The sequence below is a fragment of the Aptenodytes patagonicus genome, chromosome 5 (assembly GCF_965638725.1).
Source record: "Aptenodytes patagonicus chromosome 5, bAptPat1.pri.cur, whole genome shotgun sequence".
NCBI lineage: Eukaryota > Metazoa > Chordata > Aves > Sphenisciformes > Spheniscidae > Aptenodytes > Aptenodytes patagonicus.
Genome location: NC_134953.1, coordinates 53,400,396 through 53,412,587, shown reverse-complemented (window position 1 = coordinate 53,412,587; position 12,192 = coordinate 53,400,396). Strand labels below are relative to the sequence as shown.

General features: G+C 55.6%; 1 protein-coding gene across 2 annotated transcripts in view; it reads right to left on the bottom strand.

The window, feature by feature from the left end:
- NOS1AP (nitric oxide synthase 1 adaptor protein) overlaps positions 1 to 11,152 on the bottom strand; it is a 43,020-nt gene extending 31,868 nt beyond the window's left edge. For both annotated transcript variants that reach the window (XM_076339834.1, XM_076339835.1), the window contains exons 1-2: positions 11,011 to 11,152; positions 669 to 740 (exon numbers count right to left, since the gene is read on the bottom strand). In XM_076339834.1, coding sequence (XP_076195949.1) covers positions 669 to 740; positions 11,011 to 11,115 — 177 coding nt within the window. In that variant the 5' untranslated portion in view covers positions 11,116 to 11,152. The remainder of the gene's footprint in view (positions 1 to 668; positions 741 to 11,010) is intronic.
- Between the last annotated feature and the right edge of the window lie 1,040 nt (positions 11,153 to 12,192).

Here is a 12,192-nt window from a genome sequence, read left to right as displayed (position 1 = left end):
TGACATCCCCTGACCTACTCGCTGTTAAACAAGCTTGCTGCTGGTCGGCCCCAGAGCTCATTACTCAGCATTTTAATTTGCACATTGCCATTTACCAGGCACTAACCTGCTGGCATATCCAGACAGCACCCGAATTTTCACGCAGCTGAAGCTCTTACGCATGCAGTAAAACACAAATGTACCTCTTCCACAAGTAGTTTGCTGTTACCTTTGAATTGGGACTGACACATGAGGAAATCCTCCGAATTGCGGACATGCTACAGTTTCCATCCGGTGCTGGCAGCCCCACATCCCACACCCACCTTCCACCCCATCCCCACCTCCGCAGCACACGCTCCTGCACAGGATGCAGCACCATGAGCACAGAGACGGCTCTGCTACCACTCAGGCTGCAGCTAACCCCAGCCACGGCAGATGGGATGCCCGGGTACCACGGGGCATAGCCAGTGCTGGGGATGCTCCAAATGTGACGGTGTGGCACATGAAGCTTGCAGGCACCATGCCCGGGTTACAGGGCGATCTCAATGGAGAGAGGGATGGTGAAAAATAGAGTTATGAATAACCTGGAGGACAGGACTTATGTGAGAGAAGGCTGTAAGCGGAGGCGGAGGAGTGGTACCTCTGTTACCCCGATGCAGAAGGGGAAGGAGCATCCTCACCACACTCACCCTGATCCGCCGCATGGCTGTCACGATCTCCACCCGGCTGTTTGGCCGCGGCACATCCAGACTCCCGATGTACTAGAGGGAAAGAAAGAGCTGATTAGTCAAGTTTCCACAGCACTGGAAACCTCACGGTCCCACCATGGCCTCGATGGCATCCCTGGGGGGAACCCAGGGTCCCTTCTGGGGAACAGGTGGCGTGTTGCCCCCTGCACCTGAAGCCTTGCACACTTCCCACCACAAAGCTGTTCCTTCACCACAACATTTCAAGGATTCAGCCGACCTTATTCTAACAATAAAATAACTTCAGTAATCAGGCCAGCAGGACTCATTCATCTATGCCATGATCAAAGTACAGAGGTATAAGCCAATATCCCCTTGGCTGCACTGAGTCATCTATTATAGACCTGGATATTGGAATATCCCTAAAATAGCTGGGGCAACCTGTCCTGTGACAGGCCCTTCACTATTTAATTATAGCCCTGCCAAACCCTTGGCTGTTTTTGCAGCGATGCTGAGCCTCCAGGCCAAGCCTCCAGAATAAAGGAGCCCCTTTGTTATTCAAAGGGGACCAAAGGCAGCACTGCTGCGACCCAGCACGGAGAGATGCCGAACAAAAACCTTTTCAAAAATAAAATGGAAGAGGGCAGATTCAGAAGAAGGATCAGAAAACAGACAAGCGATGCAGAGTCAATGCGAAGCACTAAAAACGTGTAGTTAGAAGAAAAGCATTTTGAGTCTATTTACTAGCCCCCTGTGCTCCCACACTTCATCTCGACACGAGCACTGACGTAACCCTCTGCAGCGCAACACGGGCACTAAACCTGGCAGGGCTGTATGTTCCTGTGAATACGGCCGTAACCTTTGCTGACACCATGAAAACCCAGGCCACTGGTTTCAAGCACCAGTGCCGAGATGGGTGCTTAAATGGCTGACTATGTGCTAGGGGTCGTCGTACTGGCAGAGGCCACAGAGAGGGGTTTTTTCTCACCCAGCATCGCTGCAGGATTCCTGGCTCCTCTCCGCTGGGACGCTGCTGTCACCTCTATCGAGGGCACAGAGCAGGGGCTGCACAACCACCCCTGGGTTTTGTGTGTGCGTGCAGTCCCGGAGAGCCCTCCTTGCTTACCCTCCGTGCCCGCACCCCAAACTCAACAAGCCCACCTGCATGGCGAGGCCATCCCCAGCAGCACGGCTCATGCCTCGGGTGCAGATGGAGGCAGGCCTCCAGCGAGCGGCACCGGGCAGTCAGTGCCGAGAGTAGATGCAAAGAGAGAGGATATAAAAATAAACACCAAACAGCTGGCATGTTCGTGACGGGCTGAACAGGCTGCCACAGTGCAGGGCAGCTTTATGTAACCGGGAACTAAAGCCCACGATGCACGCCGCCGACAAAGGCGGCATTAACTGCCCAGACCCCAACTGCTGAATGCCCGACTGCAAAAGCACAAGTCTTGATAAGTTTTTAGTTGCATCCCCTAAATGGAGCCTTCCCACCCCTTCAAAGGTTCAGGTCACATTAAGAGAGGCGTCTTTGACATCAATCAATTCCCTTTTCTTATATAAAGTCTGGAAACCATCAGTAAAAAGTAGGAGATGAGGAGGAGGACTGAGGCAGCCAGAGCCCTGGGCACACAGTCACCATGCAGCATGTAAGGGAGAAACCTTTCACCATCTTGCCCCACCAGGGGAACATCTTGGCTCCACAGCACCTCTCCCTCCGAGCCTCCCCACGTCACTCTTCCGCCGGGACCACCCGGCACTGCTTCCCACTCACCTGCAAGGGAGACTTCTTAGCTTGAATTATGAGAAGGACAGGCTTTTGCTAGCAAAAGGGACAGCCAAAGGATGCCCATCTTCTTCTAGCTATTCCCAACAGCACGAGGTCACTGCCACTGGAGGGGTAAATCGCTTTCCTTGCACAGGCGAGTGCAGAGTACAGCCACATGCAAGGACAGGGAAAGCGGTGGCAGCTATCAGTCGGGCAGGAGATGGCCCTGTCCACTGCTGGCTCTCACAGCCACATGAATTCGAGCAATGCCAACCTCCTGGCTGACGACCACAACCTCGTCCAGCAGCCACACTCAGTCATGCCCGTAATTGCATGGGCGAGCCCGGCAGGGCTGGGCCGCCCCATAAGCAAGTGATAGAGCAGAAACCAGACACCACCTTGGACCTCCTTGGATGGCCCTCCTGAAAAACAGCACCAGCAGTAGGAAGCATGTTGATGCCATCCTATATACGCCCCTTTATTCAGCTATTCCTCTCCAGACCATGCTTGCAAGCACGTGAACCAAGGGGCTCAGGTCACAAACCATGCAGGATTCACCTCTGCTTCCAAACCTGGGCTCCAGGGCATCCTGCTGCATCCCGCACCCAGGAGTGTAGCTCCACCAGAGCCCGCGGCACCTCCAGCCCCAGCATGGGCTCACTTCACACAATTACTGTGCTCACAGCTCCGAAAACACCCACCTCTCCCTCCTCTCTGGAGGCAGGTATTTTTTTGCACATTTCACAAAACTCAACAGGTGGACAAAGTCTCCCCAGATTATTTCTGCCTTCAGGGCAGAAATCACAAGCAGGAACTGCACTGCAGAGGAGTAATCCTTCACAATGTGATGAGTATTCTCCCAAAAATGTGGACTTGGAGGTCGGCCTTTCAGCTAAACTACTATTTCCCAGACGAGGAGTGGGGATGGCTTGAGAAACCAGGCCATCCAATAAAACCATTAGTTTATTTTTCACTAATAAACTAAATTTATTAGTGATTTGCAGGCGATAAGTGCACCGAGGGCTGCTCCTTCTCTGCTCCACTCTCCTCCAGCCCTCCTACTCACAGCACCGACTTTTCATTTCAGGAAGAGGTGTGGGGAAAAAGCAGGTGAGGCAGAGATGAGGATCAGCAAAGCAGCAGGAGCCTCTGGGGTGGAGGACTCCCCCCTCATCCCACCCCAACGCTGAGACCCATCTTCCCCCTCCTGGGGCAGGAGCCCCAGGAAGCCCTGAGAATGGGGGCTCCCAGCCCCCAGGCATGGGCTTTTGACTTCCTTTAAAATCTGCATGCCCCAAGCGAGGTGCCAGGCGTGGCGGTGGCCCTGGTCCCTGCAGGGGCCGATGTCCCAGCTCCCAGGGCTCGGGCTAGCATCCATGCCAGCAGGTCAACCCCACGGGAAAGGGAGGCAGCGGGGCTGGGGCTGAGCCCAGGGAGGAGAAAGGAAGGCACCCGAGACAAAAGGAAGGAAAATAAAGCTGTATGAAAGAGAGCTGACAAAGAAAATAAACCCATGAAAGAACCCACCCTCCCCAAGCCCCCGGGAACCGAGGAGGAGGAAACCATATGCACATATGCAGGACGCAGCTTTCCCAAATAATCGCTTCCAGATCCACGGCCCCACCACCCTGCCAGCGGATGGGGGGCAGAGGTGGAGCCCCCCACCTGCACCCAAGAGCCAGGCGGGATTACGGGTCACTGATCCCCGCGCTCTGAAGGTGGGGGGGCACAGCTGGCTCCGTGGGGAGGGCAGTCGCAGGCAGCCTCCTCCTCCCCAGCCTAATTAGGAGGAGAAAGGCGGCCCGCTCGGAGCACCAGTGAATGGGCAGCCGAGGGGGTCCCTCCTGTAACGAGGCACTCTGGCAGCCCCACAAAGGCAGCACTCACATTGCAAATGGCCAGAGCCACTTGGGGCTGCGTTGCCCAGTGGCACGGGCAGGCAGGCACAAAGCACCTATTTTGCAGGGTGGTTTCGGTTCCCCGCTCACCCCGCTGCTCCTCATCCCCGTGTGTGGGATGCAGCCTTCCATTGGTCCTTCGAGGGACCCTAGAAAGGGCAGCCCCTCTTCCTGCCATTGCACAGGCTTGGTGGCCGTCACCCATCGGGCTTCTCAGCACCCAAAGGGAGCTTGCTTGCGGTCCCCCTCCCATGCAGATAGGCTCCCCTGTCTGTGCCAGGCACGGCTGGAAGGGGCCTCCAGACACAGCCCACACCATGCACCCTCCGCCCATGGCTTACAAAAGACCTGTCCAGTTCAGGGAAATACCAGTCCTCCCCAGGCCAGAGGAAAAAAAACCAAGAAAACAAAGGAGAGCATTTTGCCAAAGCAATGTTTGCACAAGTCACTTAGATTCTCATTTTTCCTTGAGGTTGTTTAATATTGCTTGTTTTCTGCTCTGTCAGAAATGAATTTTCTCGAGAAGGTGCTTTTTCTGTGACAGCAGGTGGGAGGTATTTTTGGAAAACCAAAGGCCAATTGCATCCCTGACAGGGGGACACCTTCCAAGGGGTGTTGATGAGACCCCTTGCAGGTGGTGGGCAGAGGTGGGCAGCAAAAGCCTTCCCGGAGGGAGGCACACTGCCTCTCTGCCAGCCCGATACTGCGTACAAAGGTCAGGGCTGAACCATACCCAACTTACAGGGGAGCCTAGACTGGCTGGCTGCCGGGTTTCCAGCTTCGAAAGCCACCCTAAGTCAGAGAGCTTGCCACAGATAAAGAGCCACTGCTTCTGCAGAGGAGCTGCAGGCAGGCAGCATGGCAGCGCAGGCAGAGGAGACACGCTGGCACCAGCCCCAGACTGGGGCATCGCACCACGGGCTATGCAGCCATCCTCGGGGCCAGGAGAGACTTGTCTGACCAGAGGACCCTGCACCCGGGCTGGGGAGGGGTTACCTGAGGTACCGGCAGCTGGGTGGGAGGCGTAAGATACAGGGCGCGAGGGTCCCCAGATTTCTGAAGAGTCCAGCGCGGCATGAGGCCACACCAGGTACGTGGACATCAGCCCCATGACACACGGCTGTGCCACAAAGCGAGGGCCAAAGTGCTCGGGCACCGGTCCCCAGCCGGGCGCCCTGAGATTTGAAATCTGTTTCCCCAGTGCCTGGGAAACACCCAGCCTCTCTGCAGCCTGGCTGATAAGGGCTTCTCCCTGGGCTGCCGTGGTCAGGGAAAGCAAGGAGAAATCCAGTTCTTGGGATGTTTGCTGTCCCAGTGCTCCCACTCTCCCATACACAACCACCACCCGCGGAGCCACAGGGCTGGGCTGGCACAGCCCCAGCTCTGCCCTGCACCCCAGGAACACCCAGCCTCACTGGAAGGAAAGGGGAGAAGTTTACTCAGACTGCGGTGGTGTGGGCTCAGAGGCCAAAAGGGACGGAAAAGTCAGGATGCCAGCTGACTTCAATGGAAAAAAGCCTTGGCTTTCCAGCCTGAGCCCGGCAGGCGGGTGCAGCAGGCTCTCTGCTGAGCTGGAGAGCTCCAGCCCTGCCCAGTCCTCCCTTAACAGGGCTCTGCACCCTGAGGACACTGGAGTGCCTCCAGCCCTGGGAGCCAGGTAGTTTAACGCAGCGTTTCGGACCCGTCCAGAGCTACACAACCAGCCAGCGGGCATTAACACAGGGACACCTCACGCCAGGCACCACTGGTCAAGCTGATGCCCTAAGGATATTAGTGTTTCCCTGCCTGCTGATCCTGGAAATGCTTGCACTGCCTATGAGCGGCACAGGTGCTCGAGCACCAGCAACACAGAGCTCTGGGGGTCCCAAGACAAGATCCCAGCGCCCACCAGAGCCATGTGCACTGCACCCACCCTCCCCTCTCACCGGCCAAAATAGGGCTCACGCAATAAAGGGAGACACCTTTGCAGCAGGATGCGGCCCTGCAGCAAGGACACCAGGACACATCGCAGGAGGGTGCAGCAGGAGAGCTTAAGTTTTTCCATGCCAATATAGCAGGGCTGTCCACTCTCCCCTGTTTCCATACCCCGCCCAGCCACACCGCCCAGAGCTGCCCCCAACGCAGGGACTGAGCTTCCTGCACTTACACCCCGCTACAGCCTTAACAAGCATTCGTGTACGGGATGCGCAAGACCCGAGCACTTCAGCAGCCAGAAAGTGGGGCTGGGAGCATCCCACCCCCATCGCTTCTTCCTTGGGACCTTCTGGCATCTGCCAAGCCCACGCGCTGCCTGGCCGATACCCACAGTCTGGGCACACGCAGCTTTGCCAAATCCCAGCAGAGTTGGGTTTTTTTCTGCTAAGAGCTTCACTAAGCAGCCTGTGAACTGACTTAACAAGTATGGCAGAAATATGCCACTGTTTCAGATGAGAACTTTTGTGGCACTTGGGAAGGTTATTTATAGCCTCGAGCAAGCAATCCCGGGCTAAATCACACTGCAGCTTTGCTCTGGGCTGAGCAGCCCTGACAGAGCACACCATACTCCAGAGCTGCCAGTACAAACAGCCCCCAAATAAAGCTGCCAAGTCTCTCCCAGGCAGCGAAAGAGGTGCAGAGCTTCACACAACCTGTCTCCAGCTTCCCAGCCCTCCGGGAAAGGGAACCTCGCTGGGAAGGGAGCCTGAAGCAGAGGAGGGGAACTGAAGACCCCGACCAGAGCTGCCTGCAACTCAACGCACTTCAAACGCTTTTATGTATGGCCCCTACACACATAAAAATATACACAAGAGTGGAAACACACATGCATTTGCTGCTTAGTGTTCACCTGAGGCTATAATCCCTTTCCTGATAAAGTGATTATCTTTGCAGCAACCGGCAGGCACTGCAGGTGCCTTGGGAAGGTGGCGGCAGGTGAGCTGGAGGGGTTCATAGGAAGGGACATACTGGATCAGACTAAAGTCTCCTTCATGTCCCGTCTCCAAACATAGACAGCAGCAGATGCTCGGTTCAACTTCAGTTTCCCACGCACAAAAGCAGAGAAAAGTACTGACAAACATAGGAGAGAACGCCTGGTTGCCAAGATCCCTTAAAGGGAAAAAAATACCCCACCACCACCCGAACCCAGAAACCCCACCTGTTGCCCAGAAGAACAGCAATCCTCCCAAGCCTCCAGTCCTGCATTTATCTGCAGACGGCTCTGATATCAGGAAAGCCGGGTCTCAGCACATGTCTTGTCCCAGCCCATGGCAGTCCTGGACTGCAGGCAGTGGGTCTGCCTGAGGACCAAGGTTTGCTTGGACAGCCCCTTCTCCCCTCACCTGCAGATAGGACAGCAGCAGAGAGGGTCCTTGCACCCACCTCCTCCCCCCCTTACATTGGGAACCACATACATTAGGGCACTGCAAATGGATTAACGAGCCTCAGGACTGAAGGATTAACAGCTGTTCCCAAATAATGGGTATTTGGTAGGTGGGACCTTGCTCTGGACCACAGGATCTCCAGGGCAGAAGGAGAGCCCAGTGAGCACCTCAGAGCAGCTCCAATGACGGGAGCCAGTAATGGCTTCCCCCTGCAAACCCGGCAGCACCCAGCACTCAAACAGATGGGGGGTCCGGCAGTCCAATGACAGGCTCCAGCACCCCATTTAATTCCCTCTACATGCTGATCTCTCTGGAGGCGTTGGAGTGGCCCGAGTCATGATTTCTGAATGCGCAGAATTGCTGGTATTGCACAAGCTGGCCCTTGGGTTTTGTGCTGCAGCACCAAGGCTTTGGGAAGATAAGGAGTAAGCTCGCATCCCCCTCCTCCTCACCCCAATCGGAGAAGAGGTGCTGGGCGGAGAGGTGGAGGAGGACAGGAGTCTTTACTCTCTACATACCCATTTATTTAACCAGGAAACCATTGCACAAGTGGGAATTTATGCCTGCTCCCCTGTGCCACGCTGTAGCTCCCAGCTCTTTCATCTGAATGCTTCAGCTAGCTCAAGAGGCCAGGCTTTTGATTTTATTCAACAATTCAGATCACAAGACGCAGAAGAAAGCGAACGCCCTGCCTTCCCTCAGAGCCAGCTCCCCCGATTCCCAGCAGCCTGGCCGAGGCGCCTCAGGGACACAGAGGAGTTTGATGCCAAGAAGGGTAGCCAATGAAAACAGATCCAAAAGCGTGAAATGTATTATTATTCCTAAGAAGATGGAGTGGGATTTTCCAACTATTGGATTTATCTCCAGAAAATGGATTAACATAATCCTCAGAGGACACTTCACTCAGACTTGGTGTCCCTGTGCCAGAGCATATGGCTGCAAGAAGCTTCAGTGGGGACGAGCAACGCAAGTCTCCTGATGGCATTGCATGTGACGGCACCACTTGCTTCAGAGCAAGTCCATCACTCTGTGCTTGAAAAGGGCCCAAATCCTGACTGCCCGTAGCCACCCACCCTGGGACACTGGGATTCCCTCGGGAGAGAAGCAAGGGGAACATCAGCATGGATGCCAGCAGCTACTGATGAACCAAAACATGCATTACTTCCATTACATGTGCCATTTAAAGACAGCAGCAGACAGCATAGGTCTGAGTGTAAAAATAAAATTAAAAATTAAAACAATAAATCAGCACGTACCGACTCAGGCCCGTGTTACCCCCCTACGGTGAGCCCCAAGCAAGCTCATCAGGAATCCCGGGCTGCTGGAGCAGAGACCACTGATCCAGCTGCTACGGGCTGTAACATTGGGATCCCCGCTGTCCACACTATCAGCAATCCCAGGAGGCTTTTAGGAGACAGGCACGTGAGTCCCGGCGCCCCAGCCGAGCATTTTTCTTCTTTAATCTTCCCCCAAAGTTCTGCTCTAAATCAGAGTTCCTCATTTTTGTGACTCGCGCTGGGTGCCTGGCCAAAACAAGAGCCACGCGGGTTTAAGTGCTCGGGATTCTTGGGGATAAAAGGAACTAAAGGAGTGCAAGCATTTAATTAGTCTCCAGCAATCTAATAAAAGGATGGAGTAATTGCCTAAGCCATCTGCATTTTGCATCTGGCATCAGGAGCTGCTGGAGAAACCCACAAATTCGGAAGCTAGGTTTCGTATGGATTGTGCTTGGCATTAGCGCGCACCACAGGATACAAAATAAGAGAAAGAGGAGCTGACAAAGACTAATATGTACCACCCCATTAATGCAGCCAGACCGGCAGCATGGAAAAAGAGGTGAGCCATGAGCAGACCAAGGGGCAATTGAAGCCCTATCCCACTCCTCACCCCGGGCCACCCAAACCCGGCATGGAAGAGGCACAGCACTTATACCCAGGCACATGGAATTTAGAAGGGGGGATGCTTTGCAGCCTCCCCACAGGTGAGGGGTGAGCAGGTGCTGGCAGTAAAACAGCAATTGGCTCCAATAATCCAGGAGCAAAAGGCTGCAAAACTGAATTTGTACAGTCTTCCCCAGGAAAGAGTTGCAAAGCAGGTTTAAGTTTGCTCCGTAAACAACTCCTCTGCTGTTTTGCTCTCTGCAGCAGACTGCCCGCCATCAGGCAGGCAACGGCCTCTGCAGAGGAACCCTCCCAGCCACGAGAAGAGCGGGAAATAACACAACTTCGGCACCCTCCAAGGAGCCGCAGCCTTGCCTCCAGGGCACTGCACAGGATTAGATGCCAAAGCTGCGATTCTTCCCCTGCCAGCACCCGTGCTCCAAGGACAATGGTGTGCGACAGATGCCTCCCTCCCTGTCGCTCAAAATCTGTTTTACACCAGGTTTTTTCCAAGTCAACCTCACTTGGAGTATCTTGTCAGCGTGACAACTGTATCCCCCAGGAACAGCAAAGGGGGCAAGATTTTATGTTTCCCCTTTTCAAATTTCATGGCCAGCTACTTCCCGGTGTACTGCCAGCCAGCACTACCTGCTCAGGACTGGGCAACGCGGACGGGTAGCTTGGCTTTTTCCCAGCCTGCTGAGAGAGCGCAAGCACTCAGACTGTGGGAAGCCACAGCCTAAGTGAAGTAAGAGACTGAGAGGTCCCAACAGAAAAAAAAAAATAGCGCTTCCTGCCAAATCCACTAGCAAGAATGGTTTATATATGTAAGGAGAAATAGCAAGCTTTTATTTCGGGCGGCCCTGACCTCTTGCACTGCACCGCAAATGGCATGCAGTTCCTCTGTCCACTCACACAATGAGTTTATCCCATTAGAGGAGCACCAGGGTACAAGGCATCCTGCAGGACACCAACCGTCCCCCATCAAACCGGCACTCCAGCATTACCCACAGCGCTGGAAACACAGAGCAAAGCCCGAGCCCTCCACTCTTTCCCAGGAAAATGCAGTCCCTGACTCTCCTGGGCCAACGTCCCCAAGCAACACCACGCAGAGCCAAGGCGGGATGCAGAGCGAAGGAGGGAAAGCAACATGGTGACCCCACTCCCGCTTGACCCCACTCCCGCTTGACCCGTCTGTCCAGCTTTGACATCCTTACGGAATGGGTGAGAAGCCTCACCCAACACTTTGCAGCTGAGTTTGGGGGAGAGCAGGCAATGCCAACGGGAAGGGCTCCCGGGGAAAGTGGAGAAAACCCAAGGTTATGCGAAAAGAAAGCTGGAAAACAGGGAACCCCTGGAGGTCGGGGTGCAAGCGCTGGGCAGGGACCCCCGCGGAGCCCCCGCCGGTCCCCGCTGACCCCCTCCGCGCCCGCTGCCCACCTTGGCCTCGAAGCAGATGCCGTGCTGGAAGGCGTCCTCGTTGTGCAGGGGGATACGGAGGTCGTGCCGGTCATCCACCAGGTTGTACTTGGACTTGGCGGGCATGGCGGCCCCGCGGCGGCCGGGCTGCCCCTGCAGCGCGCCCGGCGCCGCCGCCGCGGAACCTCCGCCCCTCGCCGCCGGCCGGCCCCGGGGCGGGGACGCGCCGCCGCGGAGCAGGGAGGAAGGGCGGGGAGGGGAGAGGAGGGGGGGCGTCGGAGCGCGGGTCTCCGCACCCCCGCTCTTCCAGCGGGGAGGGAGGGAGGGGCAGGGAAGCGCTAAAAAATGAGGACCCGAAGGGGGCGCTGGGGAAGGCACCGCTGACACCTAGTCCCGGGTCTGCACCCCAGCCCCGCCAAAGTTTAAAAAAAAAAAAAGGGGGGAGGGAGAAAGCCTCGCAAGTGGTTACGGTGGTGGGTGCCCAGCTCAGCCCGGGGGTGCGCTGAGCGATGGGGGAACGCCATGCCTCCTCCCCGGGGCACACACGGCAAGCCTTCGGCTGGGCCCGGAGAAATGCATCCCTCCTCGGTGGGAGAGCCTGGGCTGCTACAAACGCTCAGGCCACTGAACTCTGTATCCAAGTCTTTATATCAACACCAGACACAATGAAAATCAAGTGAGCTGGAGGTGAAAAATCTCCATCTTGTGCTTAATGAAAGGACAGTTCTTGTGACCAGACCCTACTGTGCCCTACCTTATAAAAGCCCTGAAAGCTGTGAATGTGCTCCCCCACCCCCTGAAAGCACCCCAGAGTTGCTTTCCAGATGTGCAGGGACCCACTCATGTAGCTCTGACTGCAGGTCTGGGCTGTTTCACCCCTTATCACCATGTGCGTGGCACACCCTCAGGTAGGGCTCCATCCCTCTGTATTTTAACACCCACAGATGCTGCATGACAGCTGTGAAGCTCATCTCACTGCAGCATGGCTGAAGAGCTCACACTGGCCTTCACACATATGAAGAAGCACCACTTGGGACAAGCCTTTCCCAGGGCAGATGTGTCCTCCCACAGTTCCCAAAGCCCCTGCCTCGCTCTGCTTGCATGGTCCTACACACCAGAGTACATTTTCCTCACGTGCCTCAGGTTTCTAAATGACTGCAATGCAAACAGCAGTGCTGGCTGTTGACCCTTCCCTGGGCATAA